Below are 19666 nucleotides of genomic sequence, written 5' to 3'. Positions count from 1 at the left end.
CACATTCAATTAAACAATAACAAAGTTACACACCATAATAAGTTGAGAGATCTGAATTAAATTACATCTGCAAACTGTGAATGAGTTAGGAAATTAAATTCAGAATGGGATACATCGCATATTTTTTGCAAACATTACAGTTTGTGTGTTTGTTTGATGACAAGCACAGCTACCATTTCTTTTTATCCATGTTTTCATATATCTACTACCTTCAAATTACCCCAAGGTAACATTTTAGTACCAATTCAAGTTAAATTTGAGTTTTAATAAATGATTCACTAATTTTTTTTAAAAAACATGCCTTTATCACATAAATCAATACTTAAAATCCAATCAATTTGTCATTTTATTCTCATATTCCTCTCTAAGATGTGGTGCTAGTACTTTAATTATTTCCAATAAAAATAATACCCTTCTACCTGTACTGAGACAGAAGGATAGTGTATTCAAAAGATACAATGTTAGGCAATCTATAAAAAGCAGGAGGAGGAGGAAGGACTTGCACTTATATAGTGATTTTCACTGCCACTGTACATTTTAACTGTAGTCACTGTTGTGTGGGAAATAAAGGAAATGGAATGAACACAATAGCAACATTTCATAAATCTTACAAAGTGTATTGTCTGGTAACATACAATGATATTACAGCCATATATAATTTCAATATAAAATATATACTGTAAATCACAAGTAGGAGAGACCAGGAATTAACTTTCTGATCAATACATTTGTGGGGTTTTGGTAACTATATAAAAAAAGTTTGTTTGCTTTCAATGTTACTACAAACTTCATGCTTCCACCATGTAATACATATTCAGCCCATCCAGAATTGTACTTTTAAATCTTGTTCATCATTCTTTCAAGTTTATTTTCACATTGGGGAAAAATACGTGTAGCACAAAGATGTAGATAAAAACAATAACAGCATTATTTCAATGGATGACATTCTTGCAAATCTAATCCAAACATAAGTGCCAAAGACATGCGCAATTTTAAAGTTAAAACATCTTTAGAGTTATTTTTCATACATTTATCAGTTACAGCAACTTCATATTTATACAAGAAAGGTTAACCAAAAGTTTAGGAATCAAGTTTGGTGTTGCTAATCAAGAAAAAGGTTTTAACTTTTGCTTAATAGGTCTTTAACTTGATTTAAAGCTACATTAGCAGTCAATTATTCAGTGAGTTTATTCATAGAGTTGCTGATCCATAGGACCAAGAAGGTCCCTATTAGACTGCATTTGTTGTCTTGGTCAAGCTCAGTTAAATCGGTGATAAGGTGATACAGTGCTACAGTTGGTTCTGTTGACCTGAGGTAGGGAGGGGCAAATACATTCGACTTCCCCCGCTCGACTGCCATCTATATTGTCTGGTACTTGTTGGAGTGCACAATTGTAGATGTTGGATAAGGTTGGGATTAGGCTATACCGTAGTCATGTGCAATGAATGCATCATATAGTCAAACAGCTTGCTGAAACCCAGGGGACAAGATTCTTCTGGTGTTATTTGCACTTTAATATTTTGTTGAACTAGCACACTGAAGAATGTCAACTTTTCATTTTCAAAGACACTTGGACAATATACTAGAGGCATTCAGCACTGATGAAGCATCAACCCATTTAGTCATAAACACCTTGAGAGAAGAGGAGTGGAGAAAAAATATATTGTGGTTAGGTGAAGTTTTTTATTGTTCATCATTGGTCAAAATTTGTGGAGAAAGTGATTTTCAGAAAGCAGCAGGTGGTTGCTTTGTTCCTCCAGGGGCATTGGGAGCACAGTTACAGACATAGGTAGAATTTAAAGCACAAAAAATGTGTTTATGTTTCACAAGTATCTCGCCAGCCATCCTTCTCTAACCCCATCGACCCTCTCCATCTAACCCCATCCACATTTCCTTCTATTCCTTTCTCCTTCATGTTATTATCTAGCTTCCCCTTAAATGCATCTGTGTTATTCGTCTCAAATATACTTTGTGGTCATGAGTCCCGCATTCTAACCACTCTCTGGGCAAAGACAATTCTCCTTAATGTCCTGTTGGATTTTCTTAGTGGCTGTCTTGTATCTATTGCCCTTCATCCTTGTCTCTCCCATAAGTAGAAACATTTCTACATCTATCCTATTAAATCCTTTCATAATATTAAAAACCTCTATCGAGAGAAAGGAGCCCTAGCTTGTTCAATCTTTCCTGATAGGTATAACTTCTCAGTTCTGATAATATCCATGTAAATCTTTTTGGCACCTTCCCCAGTGTCTTCATATCTTTTTAATAAGTGGAGCCAGAACTGTGTACAGTACTTCAATTTTGTCTGATATACAAGTTTGATGTAATTTCTTTGCTTTCTAATTTTAACCCTGCAGAAATGAACCCCAGATCTTTGCATTATTTATGGCCTTATTAAACTGTGCGATGTGACTGCTTGAAGTGATTTTGCAGAATCTGCACCCCTTGATCCCTTCGGTCCTCTACCCCATTTCGACTCCTATCTTCCAAGGTGTATGTGGCTTCCATATTCTTCTTACCAAGATGCATCACCACACAATTATTTATATTGAAAGTAATTACCCAGTGTACTGCAGTTTATCTGAATATCATAATAAATGTTTACATTACCAAGAAACAAGGAATCTTTATATCCCACATTTATAAATCAAAAGAAAAAAATGCAATTTGAAAACCTTAATACCTTTAGCACATGATCTGTGATTTGTGTAAATATATTTTTGCAACTTTAGTTTACGGTAGCATTGAATAATAAGCACCGATGTTTTTTAAAAAACAATCAGGATTTGCTTTGGAAGCTCTGTTCTACATTTGGTTTTGCAACTGTCTGCATGAGGTGAAGACCAATGCCAAAGAAGGCATAGCAGCTCAAACCACAAGAAATCCACTAACCTGATTTAACTTTTCCATGTTAAAAAAAATTCCATAATTAGCACTTGCACTTTTAAAAGGGAGGAGTTGTCAAATTTAGCGATATGTCAAGAACTGTCTACTATATAAATAGAGCAGCATGCATCATTTTGGAAGCATTGCTCCAGTTGACACTCCACAATTCCAGAGGATAATCCATTTGGGATACTACATTGACTGTGGAGGCAAATTATGCTGGTAGGTTTGAGCTTCTATTTATAATCAATCTTGTCAATATGCAACCAAGATTCACAAGCGACAAGGGTTTATTTCACTCGTAGTGTATTTGGTCTAGTCTATTTTCTTAACTCTTTTATGTCAAATTTGCTCATCCACTTTACCTGTAGTTTGCAAACTTTATAAATCAATTTGTCACAGTATTGAGCAAAAACCTTGTATCAAAATTAATTGATAATTAAATACAGAAACTTGTCAGGGACGATTGAAATCATTGTTTAGAATTTTACGACGCAGTGTAAGAAATTAAACCTTGCATTCATCTTAATTTCATAGTGTTTACTAACAATTCTACTGACTTAAAAAGAATATCTTTCTGCCAATGTTTCTAATAGTTGTTATTGATGCTTTACAGATTTGAACAGCAAACATGAATTCGAAACAAGCCTGTGCACTTCTGCTATTACTATCTGTGACTCTGGTCTATGGAACAGGATTTAATAGATATGCCTACATACGGAAAAATGTAAAAAGCCAAGGAGGTAAATTTAAAGATTTCATCTAAAATCTTTGCAGTACCTTATAGTCAATTATATGAAACTTAAGACGAACAAACAAAATTTGAACAGTTTCTTTTGAAAATATTTATTTCCCACAACTGGTTTTATGTTTTGTCCTTTAAACTACAACGTTATTCTTTTGCCAAATGAAGGAGGCAAATTTAGCTATTGGAAACTGGTTGGTTTCAGGAGAGGGGGCTGCTGATGCTGATTTTCTCTGCAGTTTTTCTCAGGGGTATTTTATGTCATATTAATACAGTTCCAATGCGAACAATAATTTTTTTTAAAAGCAGAACAACAACTAGGAACCTGTGCTTTGGCTCTGCAGTTCTAAATGCTAGCACATGAAAGCAGACCTGCACTATGCCTATATCTAGATTATAAAGTATTTAAAATTTAATGTGATATGTACTTAAATGTCTATGCGTACTTTATATTCTTTAAGAATATACTAGACAAACATTCCTACCATATTTCAATGTGTAGTGCACGGTGAGTGTTGCAATATAAATGCGTGCATGCAAAGACACTGAAGTGCATGGGTAAATTATATAAATATATAATTTTGAATCTTAATATTTTTGAAACTCAAGTATCTAACTAATTTGGAGAATTTTCAAATTAAATTTGTATCTTCTATTTAAAAATCTACAAAGAGCCTGTTCTATTCCTTATCCAGGTGGCTAAAGAAAATACTGAAAGCTGTACAAAAATAAGTGGTTAATGAAACATAAGGGCTCAACTTTTATAGTAGGCAGAATTTTAATGGAGTAGGAAAACCTTCATAACATGTGCAAAAATTAATTTTGCCCATCTTACAGATGTCCCAAGAGCATGAATTATGCACATTCATTTATCCAAATGTAGTAGAGCTCAATTAAAAACTTGGTTTGCCATTATTACGCTTATCAATGCTGCACACTGGTTGCCCTTTTTTAATTGCAAACAACAAAAGAGCCCTTCAATAATCTGTAAAACAAAACTAGACAAATTTCTTGCTGCAAAAGAGGCTGGCATAATCCTGTCTTCCAATAGCATTCCCTGAATGAGCATCCATTGTTGACTTGGCAACATGCAGAAGGCGGAGCTATCACATGGGAAGCACAAGTAAAGGCATGCATTTATTAAAGGACTGCTTTACAATGCTTCAAGGGAAAGTATGCTGCTGGACATGGTCACTTATAACCTTTGTGGAATCTCTCTCCAATTTTTTAGAATAAGTTGACTGTCCTTATTTATGCACTGATATACTAAAACTTCAAAACATTGAAATGAGGGCAAAGAATTATGGACTTTTAATGGTTTCCTTTTGTGGAGAAAGCACAATGTGTTCACTTTCCAAAATATTCATCTGCATTAACCAGGAAACTGAAATTTTTAATCAACTTCAAGAGCAGCAAAAAGCTGTATTAAATATGAACATTAGGAATTGCAGCCAAGTTTAGTATGTTGCAGCAATATAAGACATATGGCTTCAAATTTGCATTGCCAAATATTACCAAACAAACAGCCTTGGTTCAGTGACAGCAATCTAACCTCTAAGTCAGAAGATGTGGGTTCAGGCCTCACTCCAGGGTTTGAGCATAATCTAGACACAAATTTTAGTGCAGTGCTAAAGAAGTGGTGAATGGACGAAATTGCAGCCATGTAGATGAGGCATTAGCTTACTTGCCTTCTGAAGTTAATGGAAAATTCCTTAGCACTATTTGAAGAAGAGCAATGGGGTCTACTAGTATTTTAGCTCATACTTATCTCTCAACTCATACCCAGTTATCTGGCCATCTTTCTCATTGCTGCTTATGATAATTTGCTATGTGAAAAGTGAACGCTATGTTTCCTTACTTCATTGGATTTGAAGCATTTATGGTTGCCCCTAGGTCATTAAAGTTGCTATTTAAACACAATTTCATTCTTTCTTCTATCTAATGTGTTTGTTTGCCATTGTCTTTGCCACTATTTTAAAAAATGCTTTAACCAGTGCATTTTAGTTTACCTTCTGATATTCAAGAAACTGATTTTCAAGACAATAATGTCAGAGATAAACTAAAGTAATGTAGAATGCAACTGGGATAACACTATATATTCTGCATTAATGTAATAAGAATGTAAAATTAAATGTTGAGACTTAAATCAAATGAAATTAACCATGAGTAACTAAAACAAATGACTCACACAAATTAGTCCAGATTAGAATTGTCTAATATGAATAGGATTGTTAACAACTGGAGCTAAAAGTTGCATATATTTAGGTGGCTCTGCTAAATGCAATGTTCTTCTGGCAAAGAGGTGGCATAAACGTTATGGGTCGAATTACCGTTTGCAGTACTGTAATCTTCTATAGCTCCTGTTTAGTATTATTATAGATATAAATAGCTGAAATACATGCTAATATTATAAAGCCTATTTTTAAAAATCAATATTTTCAAGCACTGTTATATATGTGCTTAGGAGATCACTGACTTAGGAAATCAAATGACCTTTAAAGTATATTACCCCACCAAAAACCATTTTTTAGATATGTTTTTCTTCATTATGCTCTGATCTTGCACACTGAAGTGAATGCCAATTATAAGATAACAGTGCAGGTCCTGTGCCACTTCGCTTAAAATGTGAAAAATATGTTCTCTCTACAGTTTTCAACACTTAAAATACAATTTATGCACCTCTATATCACAATTAGATGAAAAGTAGTCACTGGATCATTGTAGATCAGGGATATTTCAAGCCTTTTGTTTTCATAAGCTATGTAGGCATGCAGCGTAGAATATTAAGCAGCCACCAGGTAAGATTTAAATTCATGTTTCCATTAATTTGTAAACATCTGAAGTTGTTGATATGAATCATTAATGGCGTTCTCACTTAGAACTTATTCACCAATGAGGCAACATCACTAAGAACAGACTGCACAATCAATCCAGATGAAAAGCTCCATCTTCGCTCATTCATATATTGAAAGTCCCACAATGTCCTACAATAGTGTTCAAATGTTTCCTAAAAGATTCCATGATTTTTGTCTCCAGTACTTTACCCAGAAATGATACTATATGTAGAACACCCTTTGACTGAAGAAGAACTTGTTGCTTGAAGCTGTAACCTCATGTCCTACTCTAATGATTCAGTTTGAAGCTTTTGTTTTGATTTACCTTTACAATACCATTTACTACGGTAAGCATCTCCCTAGGATTATTTTTCAATCATCCTTGAAAATACAAATATTATCCATCATTTGTTCAGACCTTAACATTAGGAACCAGCCCTATGGCTCTTCTGTGCCACTTCCAGGATTCAATGTGCACCCTTTGTCTAGGTGACCACAAATAGATAGCGTGTGTTTGTGTGTGTGGTCAGTCTGACAAGTGTACTTTGCAGCTTAGTCTGTACGCTACTGTTTATCTATATAGTAGAATCATAAAGTATTACAGCATAGAAGGCCAGTCAGTCCATTAGACCTGTTCTGCCCCTGAAATAACTATTCACTCTAATCCCAATTTCCTTTTTATTGTTTTTTCACATATTTATAGATCTCTCTTTTAAAGGCAATTATAGATTTTGCTTCCACGAATGTTTTTGACAGGACACTCATGTCGAAGGAACCTTCTGCATGAAAACAATCAATGAATCTTTCCTTTTATTCTTTTAACTCAAGTGACACTTCACCAGCTAGTGGAAATATTTTTCCTGATTTATCTCGACAAAACTCATAGGGCAGAATTTTGCTGTCAGCGAACGCAGGGGGGGTCGCCCACTCACTGGCGAGTAAAATGACGCACGGTGATGTCAGGCGGAACTCCCGACGTCATCCCGCCCCATTTAAATTTTCAGGAAGGTGGGGGCGCAGCAAAATTGGCTGTGTTCCCGCTGACGTGTCAATGGCCAATTGAGGCCATTGACAGGATCATTTAACCAATTAAAGGACCTGCCCATCCAACCTAAAGGGCAGGCCAGGAGCCCCGGCGGCAAATAGAGAAAATATGAAACCTCATCTAGCAGTGGGATGAGGTTTCATGTAATAAAATTGTAATAAAGTTATTCTGTAAATTATGAACATGTCCCAACTCATGTGACATTGTCACATGAGGGGACATGTAAGGGATTTTTATTTTCTCAATTTTTAATAGTTTTAAAAGTCGAAGCGACCTCCCTGAGGCTACACTTAACCTCAGGGAGATGTGTGCTCTTTCGTGTGCATTCGCAAAAGAACACACTCTCACTTTTAGGGATTCCCCCCTGCCCGCACAACAAGCGCATAGTGCTTCCCAGCGGACGTCACGCTGGGCGGGAGTTAATTGGCCCGTCCACGTAAAATGGCTAGCAGCCGGCGACTGGATTGGGCCTGCCCACCAGACAGGCAGAAAATCCTGCCCATAATTTTGAACAATTCTTTCACATCTCCATTTAACCTTTAACTGTTCTAATAAAAAGAGCCCCCGTTTCCATAAGTCTCGTTATCTTCCCCAATATAATTTTAGCAGTCTTTACTACACATTCTCCATGTTCTTGAATACTTCCTTTAGTAAGATGCCCAAGACTGGATACAATATTCCAACTGCAGGCTAACCAATTAATTGTTTTAATATTATTATTACGCTTTCATATTCAGCACCTTGTTTATAAAATACACAATCCCATATACTTTATTTAAACCAGCTTTTTCAACTTGTCAGATTTGTGTCTGTACCTCTAGGTTTTTCTGCTCTTAGGTTCCATTTAAAGTTTCACCATTTTACATATTTCCTTGTTCTTCTCAAAATGTATCACTCCACACTTCTTTGTTCTTGCATTTATCTATCCAACTCACTCACCTATGCTTTACTTAAGTAATTTATTGTCCTCTTCATTGTAATTACACACACTGGGCAGAATTTAATGTAGATGACAGGGGTCTCACCCGCTGGCCAAAGAACCAGCTGCAGGCCTGCATCCCCTCTGTTCAGGGAGCCCCGTCGGAATTAAGTGCTCATCAGGCACTTAACTGGCCAACGCTGGGCCTTCCCTGGGATTTAGACCAATCAAAGGCCGACAGCTCTCCACTGTCCATCTGTGTCACCGGATGCAGTGGTTGCTGCCAGTAATGCACCCACCAGAGGCCCAGGATTAACAAAGGGCCTAGGCCACGGGTAAGTGAGGGCGGGAAAGGGGTTACGGGAGTGGGCCACTGGCTAGAGGGTGGGAGGGGGTAGGAAGAAAGGGCAGGAGGGTGGCTCTCAGAGGTCTCGAACTTCTCAATGCTGAGTCTCAGCGCCTTTGAACAAGGGGTCCCCTTTGGAAGCCTGCAAGCAAATCCAGCAGGGTTTTCAGTCTCCTTGCTTGGCAACTCTCCTGCATGCTGCTGAATACCAGCAGAAGTCGTATGAGGCCCTTAAGTGCACATTAATTGTTCACTTAAGGGCCTCAATTAGCATACAGTCTGGAAGGCTGCAAATGAGCCTTCCCTAAATAGCCAAGTGGTTATGGTACTGGGTTTGTAACCCTAAGATCAAGAGTTCAAATCTCACAATGGTAAACTAATGCTTGGCCTAAATAGCCAAGTGGTTATGGTACTGGGTTTGTAATCCCAAGATCAAGAATTCAAATCTCACAATGGCGAACTATGAAACAATGTACCATTATCTTTCAGGCTTGGCCTAAATAGCCAAGTGGTTATGGTACTGGGTTTGTAACCCCAAGATCAAGAGTTCAAATCTCACAATGTCTGGTTCAGCCGGCGGCTAAGCACATAAACGTGCCAAACTACGGATTTGTTGGCTTGGCCTAAATAGCCAAGTGGTTATGTTACTGGGTTTGTAACCCCAAGATCAAGAGTTCAAATCTCACAATGGCAAACTATGAAACAATGTAACTTCATCTGAAACAGATGGAAACAGGTTTACTCAAAAAGAGTATCAAGAGTTCAAATCTCACAATGGCAAAACTATGGCTTGGCTTAAATAGCCAAGTGGTTATGGTACTGGGTTTGTAACCCCAAGATCAAGAGTTCAAATCTCACAATGGCAAACTATGAAACAATGTAACTTCATCTGAAACAGATGGAAACAGGTTTACTCAAAAGAGTATCAAGAGTTCAAATCTCACAATGGCAAACTATGAAACAATGCAACTTCATCTGAAACAGATGGAAACAGGTTTACTCAAAAAGAGTATCAAGAGTTCAAATCTCACAATGGCAAACTATGAAACAATGTAACTTCATCTGAAACAGATGGAAACAGGTTTACTCAAAAGAGTATCAAGAGTTCAAATCTCACAATGGCAAACTATGAAACAATGGGGTTTATAACCCTAAGATCAAGAGTTCAAATCTCACAATGGCAAACTATGAAACAATGTAACTTCATCTGAAACAGATGGAAACGGGTTTGTACTCGAAAGAGTTACAACTAATTAAAGGCCTAAATGGCCAACTGGTTATGGTACTGGGTTTGTAACCCTAAGATCAAGAGTTCAAATCTCACAATGGAAGCTTGGCCTAAATAGCCAAGTGGTTATGGTACTGGGTTTATAACCCCAAGATCAAGAGTTCAAATCTCACAATGGCAAACTATGAAACCAATGTAACTTCATCTGAAACAGATGGAAATGGGTTTGTACTCAAAAGAGTTACACTGTATTCTGTGAGATAACCTGTTCCATTTAAAAGATTATCAAGAGTTCAAATCTCACAATGGCAAACTATGAAACAATGTAACTTCATCTGAAACAGATGGAAACGTGTTTGTACTCGAAAAAGTTACAAGTAATGCTGGGTGAATTTGGAAGAATTCATTGAAAGAAATGAGCCTTCCCCCCCGGAAATTAATTGGGCGGAGGCAGGAAGGTGGTGGAGCCCCCACCTTATACCCTCCTACTTGATTATGTTATCCCTGCCTCCAAACTCAATGCCAGGGGGCATTAAATTACATCCACTAGTTCTGTGTTGATTACGACAATAGTGTTGTCCATTGTAGGCAAATCCCAATCATTTATAGGTATCAACATGACAGCAACGATGCCAACATTGACCCCTTGAAGAACTGTTTTTATTCCTTCAGTCTCATTCACTAAAAGCATTATGCTTTCCTCCACCAAGAAAATTTACTGCAAAATCTGACTCAACAATCCATAAACCATTAGATTTCTCATGCCCAGTTCAGCGAGACTTGTGCAAACATTAACTAAGTGCCAGGCAGCTTGCCAACTGTATCCTTATGAAAACCAAACCTGAAAATGGTTGGAGCCTTGTGTTGAGCTCATCAGGCGGATACCACAGATGACTTTGCACCTATTTTGGGATGAAAGTTCAAAATCGTCCCTTTCATTTTTGAATGATCAAATATCCTTTAACCAGAGTTTGCACAATATTTTAGTTAATATAAAAACAAGAAATCAACTTGAAGGTTATCATATGAAACAGAAAGGCATAACAGCTACCTTTTTTTTAACAGCGAATGGTCTTTCCAAGCTAAAGATGAAAGCATGTATTTGGTTAAGCCAAGATTATTTAATAGAAAATAAGGAGATTGACTAAAATCTCAACCAGAAGTGAGGATATTTAAACTCTGACATTAATTATATTTAAGAGGCAGCCAAAACTTTGAAATGACTTTTAAACATGTATGTTGAGAACACATCTGCCGAACTTGATAACCAATTGCCACACTTGTAGTAAATTTCAGCCTGCCAAGTTCTTTCATTTGTAATACATTTTGGGTTAAATCCTCTGCACTTAAATAGGAAGTTTTTACTGAATATAAGCCAACATGACTGAAAACTGTAAAGGGACTGTAAATACTCAATCCACCTGAGCAAAAAGGAGTTGAACTTGTCCAACAATGTGAGACCTGCAGATTTATGTTTTTTTTTGCATTTCTATCAAAAAGCACATAAGGTACTCAGTATTAGTTAGGGATCAGAATTTTGTGCATCAGCAGCTATTGCACAGTTGCCACATAGAATGCTGGCACTACTTTCTACAAATAAAAGAGAGCACTAAGCATCAAACAAAAGCCAAACGAGGCAACTGTATTAAGTAATTGAACTACAGTTCTGCATTTGTTGAGAATGACAGCTCAGTCCCAACATTGTTTTAATGATAAAAACAAAAAAACTGCGGATGCTGGAAATCCAAAACAAAAACAGAACTACCTGGAAAAACTCAGCAGGTCTGGCAGCATCGGCGGAGAAGAAAAGAGTTGACGTTTCGAGTCCTCATGACCCTTCGACAGAACTTGAGTTCGAGTCCAAGAAAGAGTTGAAATATAAGCTGGTTTAAGGTGTGTGTGTGGGGGGCGGAGAGATAGAGAGAGAGAGAGGTGGAGGGGGGGGTGTGGTTGTAGGGACAAACAAGCAGTGATAGAAGCAGATCATCAAAAGATGTCAATGACAATAGTACAATAGAACACATAGGTGTTAAAGTTAAGTTGGTGATATTATCTAAACGAACGTGCTAATTAAGAATGGATGGTAGGGCACTCAAGGTATAGCTCTAGTGGGGATTTTTTTTAATAATGGAAATAGGTGGGAAAAGGAAAATCTTTATAATTTATTGGAAAAAAAAGGAAGGGGGAAACAGAAAGGGGGTGGGGATGGGGGAGGGAGCTCATGACCTAAAGTTGTTGAATTCAATATTCAGTCCGGAAGGCTGTAAAGTGCCTAGTCGGAAGATGAGGTGTTGTTCCTCCAGTTTGCGTTGGGCTTCACTGGAACAATGCAGCAAGCCAAGGACAGACATGTGGGCAAGAGAGCAGGGTGGAGTGTTAAAATGGCAAGCGACAGGGAGGTTTGGGTCATTCTTGCGGATACACCGCAGGTGTTCTGCAAAGCGGTCGCCCAGTTTACGTTTGGTCTCTCCAATGTAGAGGAGACCACATTGGGAGCAACGAATGCAGTAGACTAAGTTGGGGGAAATGCAAGTGAAATGCTGCTTCACTTGAAAGGAGTGTTTGGGTCCTTGGACGGTGAGGAGAGAGGAAGTGAAGGGGCAGGTGTTGCATCTTTTGCGTGGGCATGGGATGGTGCCATAGGAGGGGGTTGAGGAGTAGGGGGTGATGGAGGAGTGGACCAGGGTGTCCCGGAGGGAGCGATCCCTACGGAATGCCGATAAGGGGGGTGAAGGGAAGATGTGTTTGGTGGTGGCATCATGCTGGAGTTGGTGGAAATGGCGGAGGATGATCCTTTGAATGCGGAGGCTGGTGGGGTGATAAGTGAGGACAAGGGGGACCCTATCATGTTTCTGGGAGGGAGGAGAAGGCGTGAGGGCGGATGCGCGGGAGATGGGCCGGACACGGTTGAGGGCCCTGTCAACGACCGTGGGTGGAAAACCTCGGTTAAGGAAGAAGGAGGACATGTCAGAGGAACTGTTTTTGAAGGTAGCATCATCGGAACAGATGCGACGGAGGCGAAGGAACTGAGAGAATGGGATGGAGTCCTTACAGGAAGCGGGGTGTGAGGAGCTGTAGTCGAGATAGCTGTGGGAGTCGGTGGGTTTGTAATGGATATTGGTGGACAGTCTATCACCAGAGATTGAGACAGAGAGGTCAAGGAAGGGAAGGGAAGTGTCAGAGATGGACCACGTGAAAATGATGGAGGGGTGGAGATTGGAAGCAAAATTAATAAATTTTTCCAAGTCCCGACGAGAGCATGAAGCGGCACCGAAGTAATCATCAATGTACTGGAGAAAGAGTTGTGGAAGGGGGCCGGAGTAGGACTGCAACAAGGAATGTTCCACATACCCCATAAAGAGACAGGCATAGCTGGGGCCGTTTAGATAATATCACCAACTTAACTTTAACACCTATGTGTTCTATTGTACTATTGTCATTGACATCTTTTGATGATCTGCTTCTATCACTGCTTGTTTGTCCCTACAACAACACCAACCCCCTCCACCTCTCTCTCTCTCTCTCTCCGCCCCCCACACACACACCTTAAACCAGCTTATATTTCAACTCTTTCTTGGACTCGAACTCAAGTTCTGTCGAAGGGTCATGAGGACTCGAAACGTCAACTCTTTTCTTCTCCGCCGATGCTGCCAGACCTGCTGAGTTTTTCCAGGTAATTCTGTTATTGTTTTAATGATGCTTGCACACAGACTCCCTGCTGCTCAGTAATACTGGGGTGAATACTGAACCTAACGAGTACACTATAGGCCTCCAGGTGTCAGATCTGGCTCAGGGGTAGCAGTCTTGTCTGAGTCAGTCAAGGCTTCAAACATACTCAAGTAAATTGGCTTGGATTTTGCATCAGTAAAGATTGTGAAACAGACAGCTTTCCCTGTCATGACTCCAGTGAAACAGAACGCAACTTTAGGAGTTTCATACATGTGCAGAATAACATGGAGATCACAAGCTCCTGTCAATGTTTTTATAGAATGCGTGCTGTTGAGGTTCCTCTAGACTGCAATCAATGGGGAACCTTTGAAATGGCAAGAACATCTGCTCATATGCTCCTATTTTTCATTTAAAAACCCTTAAAAAAGTTGCCATCTCGTGAATGAGATGGAACTGGTTTTTAACAGCATAGTTACTGTTAAACACCCTCAATAGCCTGAAAAAGTTAAATTCCTTCATTCTGATATTAAAAGAAAATCCCAATATTTTAAAAGTAGATTTTTGCTTAAATGCATATTTATTTTAGCTTCTGGCTTAATTAATTCATAAGTTTGCTACCTGAAATTTTAAATTTAATGTAAACGGGCTCAGTATTTTTAACTTCTTGGTTTGCTGTCTGTAAGAATACTTCAAATAGACTGGCTATTTACCATGTTTGCTGACATCATTGTTGCTGCTTGTCTGGAAAGCCCTTTTACCTGACATCAGATTTAAACTGCCATCCAGGAATTAAAGTCTTTACCAGAGATCACAGCTTTCTTTGAGGTCAACAGCGAGTGTCTCTGCTTCACTGCTGACCACAAAATCCAGACCATTGTCTCAGTTGACACTTAAGTACTGAGGGCATGCTGAACTGTTGGAAGTACAGGTTTCAGATAAGATCCGCCCTCTCAGGTGGGCAGTAAAAACCCCATGGCACTATGTGAATGATAGCAGTGGAACCCTCATTGCTATCCTGGCTGATGTTTATTCCTCAACCAAAACACCATTGTCAAAGTACAGTTTAATCGGTCATTTATGTGTGTGAGACCTTACTTTGCGCAAATTAGTTGTCGTATTTCCCTACATTACAGCAGCAACCGCACTTCAAAACTAATGAATTGGCTGTGAAACACTTTAGGACATCCAGAGGATAGAAGATCCAAAGTAAATCAAAGTTCTTTCTGTCATGCCTTCATGGTCAATGATGTAATGCTGCATGGCATCCACATCATATTATCAACCTAAGGGGTGGTCATAAGTTAGTGGATTGTTCAAAAATTACCATCTGATAAAAATGTCAAAGTAAAATTTTACAACAGCACTTCCAGAGTACAACTTCTGCATACGAGATGCACAAATCGAGAATTCAGATACAGAGGTCACCACCGGCCACTAATTATTACACCTACCTTCAGACCTGAATTTCCAATTAGTGTTCCAGGAACAGAAAGTTCTGTGCAGAGTGCAAAAAATTGCAACATTCATGTTACGATCTGCCTCTGTTACTTCGCTTTTTTTTTCCATTTTTCCTATGTGAAGCAATCATGATTAGGAGGAGTATGGGTTCAATTACAGCTTACAGTGCACCTACCACTGTCCAGCATATTATTAGCTAACTCAGCACAGGCCGTAAATTGAACGTGGGCCCTTTATGATGTTTTTGAACATATTCAATGCTGCATTAGACAGATTTTTGATTGACAAGGCAGTTAAGAGTTATGGGGGACAGGCGGGAAAGTGGAGTTAAGGCCACAATCAGGTCAGCCATGATCTTATTGAATGGCAGAGCAGAATCGGTGAGCCGAATGGCCTACTCCTGCTCCTAGTTCTCATGATCTTATTCACACTGTACAATTACTTAATTTTTTTTGGTATTATTTTAATGATACCTCTTCTGGTCTCAACCAAATATAATTTACCTAACACTTAGTCCACCAACTAAAGCAGAGCCAAGTTTTCCACTTAGTATTTTGAGAACATATATGGCCCGGAAGGTTGAGGGTTCAATCCCATACAGGACTTGAGTACAAATCTAAGCCGACAATACAGCATTGCACTGAGTGAGTATTACACTACCAGAGCTGCCACTTTCATGAGACTTTAAACTGTATTAGGCAGGTATCTCTAGCACTTTGTGAAGATAAGTAGGTAGTTTTCCTTATGTTTTAGCCAACAGTAATTCTCAAACAAGAACAGGTTCACTGGTCAGTATTGCGCTAATATGATGCCATATTTCCCTACAACACAACAGTAACTAGACATCAATGGTAATTCATTGGCTATGAATGACTTTGGGATAACCTGGGATGTGAAGGAATTGATACAAATGTAAGTTCCTTCTTTGTTTATAGAAGTCACACAGTTTTTCAAATGCTGTATTTATTCACCATTTTCTTTTATTGTACTTCTAAAAAACAGATTACAATGTAAAAAGCTATGACTCCCAGAACTCTGAAGGTGATGGATATGAAGACAATGATGAAAGCAGAGGTGAGCAACATGCAACTTTGTGCCTATGAAGAAGGTGGCCTTCAGGAAACTGTTAAGTAGTGAGACAAATGTGTAGGCTAAATTCAAAGTTATCAATAACAGTTTCACCTAACCGTAGTTAGATTTTCAAACTTACCACTCAGGCATTAGACTAGAGTTGCAGATTGACCGCCATTTATAGAAACTGCCTAATTTTCATTATAATTCCTAAATTAAAATTACTTTGCAGTTAAAATATTTTATAACACCATAGTACTCAGTATTGAACACACAAAAAGATCAGTCGATACTATCAGGTTTTTTTTAAGAGCAACACAAGTTGAAATTTCATAATCTAAACTATACTTAATTTTTGAACAATAGATGTAGGAGGAGAGCGTGGATCACCAGGTCCACCTGGACCACGAGGCCCACCAGGAGCTCCCGGGAAAACAGGCATTGGAATGCCAGGAGCCCCTGGCAAGCCTGGAATGCCAGGACCATCAGGAATGTCAGCAATGGGAAAACCAGGAATACCAGGAGCATCAGGAAGGCCGGGCGAAAGAGGAGCCCCAGGAGAAAAAGGTGATAGAGGAGCTCAAGGATTGCCAGGACCTAAAGGTGATCAAGGAGCCCCAGGATACCCTGGGCCAGCGGGATTGGCTGCTATTGGTAAACCAGGTGCACAAGGGCCACCAGGTCCTGCAGGATCACCAGGTCAACCTGGAGAAAAAGGAATACCAGGGCACTTGGGCCTTCCTGGAGCAAAGGGGGAAAGGGGAGAGGGAATTCCAGGGCGTCCTGGAAGCAGAGGGGCAACAGGACCACAAGGGCCACCAGGATCACCTGGGCCAGCAGGATTAGGAAGTGTTGGAGCCCCTGGTCGTCCTGGTGCACCAGGTGAGAAAGGGGCAATGGGCCCAGCAGGTCAACCAGGATATTCAGGTGCTCCAGGCCAAAAAGGACCACCAGGAAATCCTGGTCATCCAGGAAGTGGAAAGCCTGGAGCACCAGGTGAACCAGGATCCCCAGGGGCTCCTGGAGGTAAGGGGGCTCCTGGTCCACAAGGTTTATCAGGTGCACCTGGAATACCTGGTTTTGGCAAATCAGGTTTACCAGGACTGAAAGGAGATCCTGGTCCTATGGGCCCGACTGGTTACTCAGGAGAAAAAGGAACGGCAGGAGCAACTGGGGCACCTGGAGCTCCTGGATCTGGAGGGCCAGCAGGTCCACCTGGAGCACAAGGCCCAAGAGGTTCGCCAGGTGCTAATGGTGCACCAGGACAGAAAGGTCAACCAGGACCTGCTGGTGCTACTGGATATCCAGGACCCAAGGGTCAACCAGGAATTGGTGGCGCCCCAGGAAAATCAGGATCTCCAGGACTACCAGGTGCACCAGGCCAAGAAGGACAAAGAGGATCAAGTGGTCCCAAAGGCAGTATGGGAGCTCCTGGTTCAGCAGGTAAATCAGGAAGCCCTGGCCCCCCAGGTCCTCAAGGACCACCTGGATATCCTGGTGAAGCAGGTTCAAGAGGAAGTGTAGGACCATCTGGTCCAAGAGGTTCACCTGGCTCTCAAGGTGCTCAAGGGTTTCAAGGAGAAAAAGGTGATCCAGGACTTCCTGGTCCACCAGGTCCTCCTGGAAATTATTTTGGGAAAATGGCAAGCGGCTCACCTGGTGCACCTGGACTAAAAGGTCCCCCGGGACCCCCAGGCCAACCAGGCCTTCCTGGACCTCCAGGCCCACCAGCAGAAGTGATTATGTCCCCAGGCAAATATGATTATAATGGCTACATCAAGTCAGGAGAGCCTTCAGCTGGGCTACTCAGTCCATACCCAGCTTTTACAGCCATTCTTTCTAGTTCATATTACCCAGCTGAGCAACCAATAGCATTTGACAAAATACTGACCAATTCAAATAACAACTATGATCCATCGACTGGTATTTTTACATGTGAAATATCTGGCATCTATCAATTTAGTTATCAAATACAAGTTAAGGGAGCAAATGTTTGGGTTGGATTATACAAAAATGATGAGCCCATGATGTACTCATATGATGACTATACAGAAGGTTATATTGATCAGGTCTCAGGAAGTGTTACATTATATCTACATGAAAATGACCAAATCTATGTACAGTTACCTGAAGATGAGTCTAATGGCTTATACTCTTCTGACCTCATGCACTCAACATTCTCAGGGTTTCTAATTGTCCATTCATGATATGCATCAGTTTGAAATATGGAGTTGAGTTGATGATCCATATTCTATTCTGAGCGACAAGCAACACAATTTAGTTAATGGAACAAATTTAAAAAATAGTAATGGACAACTGTCTAATAGAAGGGTAGCCATTAAGAAATAGATCTGACCAGCAAACTGCTGTGTTGTTGTCATCCACTAAAGGTCATTTGCTTGAAACAAAATCCATCAGTTTTATGACATGTATGTGACAGAGATGAAATTGGTCTTCTGATAAAATATTTCACGTTACCCTGATTTTTTCTTTTCTTAAAAGAATCCATCTGTTGTATTATCAATTTAAAATTTGGTTGTCCCTCGGTGTGCAGAAAGTATTTGTACAAAAATGTATTTTGGTACTTGACATTGACTGTTTCATAGGTATTCATCACAAGCAACTAACCTTCTCAATCTGATTGAGTAAAATTCAGTCTGGAAATCCTATCAGTTTCAATGACATTATTGAGATTCAACTACTTCAATGGTCAATCACTTCCCTTTGTGTCAAGATCAGCCTATTCCCATTGTCTTCTGTATTTCAATAGTAATTAACATTACTTATTTTGCTATTCAATTTGTAAAAAGCACATTATTAATGCTAGGTCAATCTAAGTGACATTGATAATGTATGTATTCTCCAAAAATATACATCTCCAAAATGCAGACACATAAGTTATATTGTAGCAAATCACAAAATATTTCTGTATGAAATTGTGACGGAATGGATCTCTCAAATAATGCAGTATCACAAGTGCATTTTTGTTATGGTGCAGTTAAATAAATGGTGATTGTTACAAATTTCAAGTCTACATTGAATATTCTTACAGGTTTAGCATTCCTGGTCAAATTCATAATTCCTTTATGATCAGGAAGATACCTTTATTGCCAAATATCTAGTTCAATGCTCACATAACCTAATTAAAAGTGGAGGAGAGGGGAAGGGGGCATGTCTATAATACACCTCATTGTGTGCACTGGATCCTGTGACCCTACAATGGCAGCCCAGATTACATGAAATGCATGAACTAAAATATTGCTTTACAACAAATATTATTTGATATTTAATTTATAACATCAAAAATATTAGCTTGTGTTCTTGATACAGACCCATATCAATTTACATATCTTTATTCCCAAACTGACTGGCCCTAATTTAATAAGCAAGATTTCTCTGTCCTTGTCATTGCTCCAGGCACAAACCCACCAACATTTTTCACCTAAAGTAGAAATCAAAAACTT

The 19666-nt window shown here is 39.4% G+C and overlaps 2 protein-coding genes across 3 annotated transcripts in view; one reads left to right on the top strand and one right to left on the bottom strand.

Annotated features, from left to right (window-relative positions):
• nt5dc1 (5'-nucleotidase domain containing 1) overlaps positions 1-19666 on the bottom strand; it is a 602479-nt gene that overhangs the window by 469282 nt on the left and 113531 nt on the right. The gene's annotated exons all lie outside the window — the stretch shown is intronic.
• On the top strand, positions 3027-19225 carry LOC121277668 (collagen alpha-1(X) chain-like). Its single transcript, XM_041187270.1, has 4 exons — positions 3027-3109; positions 3504-3630; positions 16134-16205; positions 16569-19225. The coding sequence occupies exons 2-4, from the start codon at positions 3519-3521 to the stop codon at positions 18407-18409; spliced, it is 2025 nt and encodes a 674-aa protein (XP_041043204.1). The 5' UTR covers positions 3027-3109; positions 3504-3518; the 3' UTR covers positions 18410-19225.

The sequence above is a fragment of the Carcharodon carcharias genome, chromosome 5 (assembly GCF_017639515.1).
Source record: "Carcharodon carcharias isolate sCarCar2 chromosome 5, sCarCar2.pri, whole genome shotgun sequence".
Taxonomy (NCBI): domain Eukaryota; kingdom Metazoa; phylum Chordata; class Chondrichthyes; order Lamniformes; family Lamnidae; genus Carcharodon; species Carcharodon carcharias.
Note: the sequence above shows the minus strand (reverse complement) of the source record. Positions and strands in the feature narration are given on the sequence as shown.

Coding starts and splice junctions, on each gene's coding strand:
- LOC121277668 (XM_041187270.1), top strand. CDS start 3,519: ATGAATTCGAAACAAGCCTGTGCACTTCTGCTATTACTATCTGTGACT. Junction 3,631..16,133: donor AAATGTAAAAAGCCAAGGAG/GTAAATTTAAAG, acceptor TCTAAAAAACAG/ATTACAATGTAAAAAGCTAT. Junction 16,206..16,568: donor AGACAATGATGAAAGCAGAG/GTGAGCAACATG, acceptor TTTGAACAATAG/ATGTAGGAGGAGAGCGTGGA.